Source organism: Neophocaena asiaeorientalis, unplaced genomic scaffold, assembly GCF_003031525.2.
Source record: "Neophocaena asiaeorientalis asiaeorientalis breed wild unplaced genomic scaffold, Neophocaena_asiaeorientalis_V1.1 scaffold125, whole genome shotgun sequence".
Lineage (NCBI taxonomy): Eukaryota > Metazoa > Chordata > Mammalia > Artiodactyla > Phocoenidae > Neophocaena > Neophocaena asiaeorientalis.
Window position 1 is genome coordinate 1008744 of NW_020174425.1, and position 713 is coordinate 1009456.

General features: G+C 50.8%; 1 protein-coding gene across 1 annotated transcript in view; it reads right to left on the reverse strand.

Annotated features, from left to right (window-relative positions):
* Positions 1-713, reverse strand: part of VGLL2 (vestigial like family member 2) — a 6731-nt gene that overhangs the window by 831 nt on the left and 5187 nt on the right. The window contains 1 exon segment of the mRNA XM_024756707.1: positions 593-713. This exon segment is cut by the window's right edge and continues 146 nt beyond it. Within this exon segment, the coding sequence (XP_024612475.1) occupies positions 593-713 (121 nt within the window).

Below are 713 nucleotides of genomic sequence, written 5' to 3' on the forward strand. Positions count from 1 at the left end.
AGCAGGCACTCTAGATCAGCTCTGTCCAACAGAAACACAATGGGAGCCATGGGCATGATTCTAAATTTTCCGGCAGCCACATTGAAAAAAAGTAAAAAACAAACAGGTGAGACTTAGTAATATATTTTATTTAACCCAATATATTCAGTATGCAATGTGTTGAAAATATTTCAACATGCAATCAATGTAAAACATCAGTGAGATGAATTTTACATTCTTTTTGGGACAAAGTCCTGAAATCCAGTGTATATTATACACTTACAGCACATCCAATTCGGCCTGGCCACGTTTCACGTGCTCAACCGACACATGTGGCCGGTGGCTACAGTGCTGAAGAGCACAGAGCTAGAACCTTTCCAACAAATTTTATTTTTAAAAAATCCTCTGTAATATAAACCAGCTACTTTCTCATTCTGCCCACACCGATAACACAGGGTCATCTGTCTGATGAAACACAACCCCGCCATGCAGACCTTCGGGCCTCAGGGTCACTGGGGTCTCCAAGGAGAACTAAGTAGGGTCCCGGCCTCAGCCCAGGTTTGGGCACAGGGCAGGAGGGGCCCGGGGATGCCACGTTCCCTCTCCCGCTTACCTGAGTCCACGCTGAGGCCCAGACCCCCGGCCACGTCCCCCGTGGGGCTCGCGAAGGGTCCCCCAGGCGCGGCCCACGTGGCGCCGGCCGGCTCGCCCTTGGCCGAGAGCTCGCAGGACGG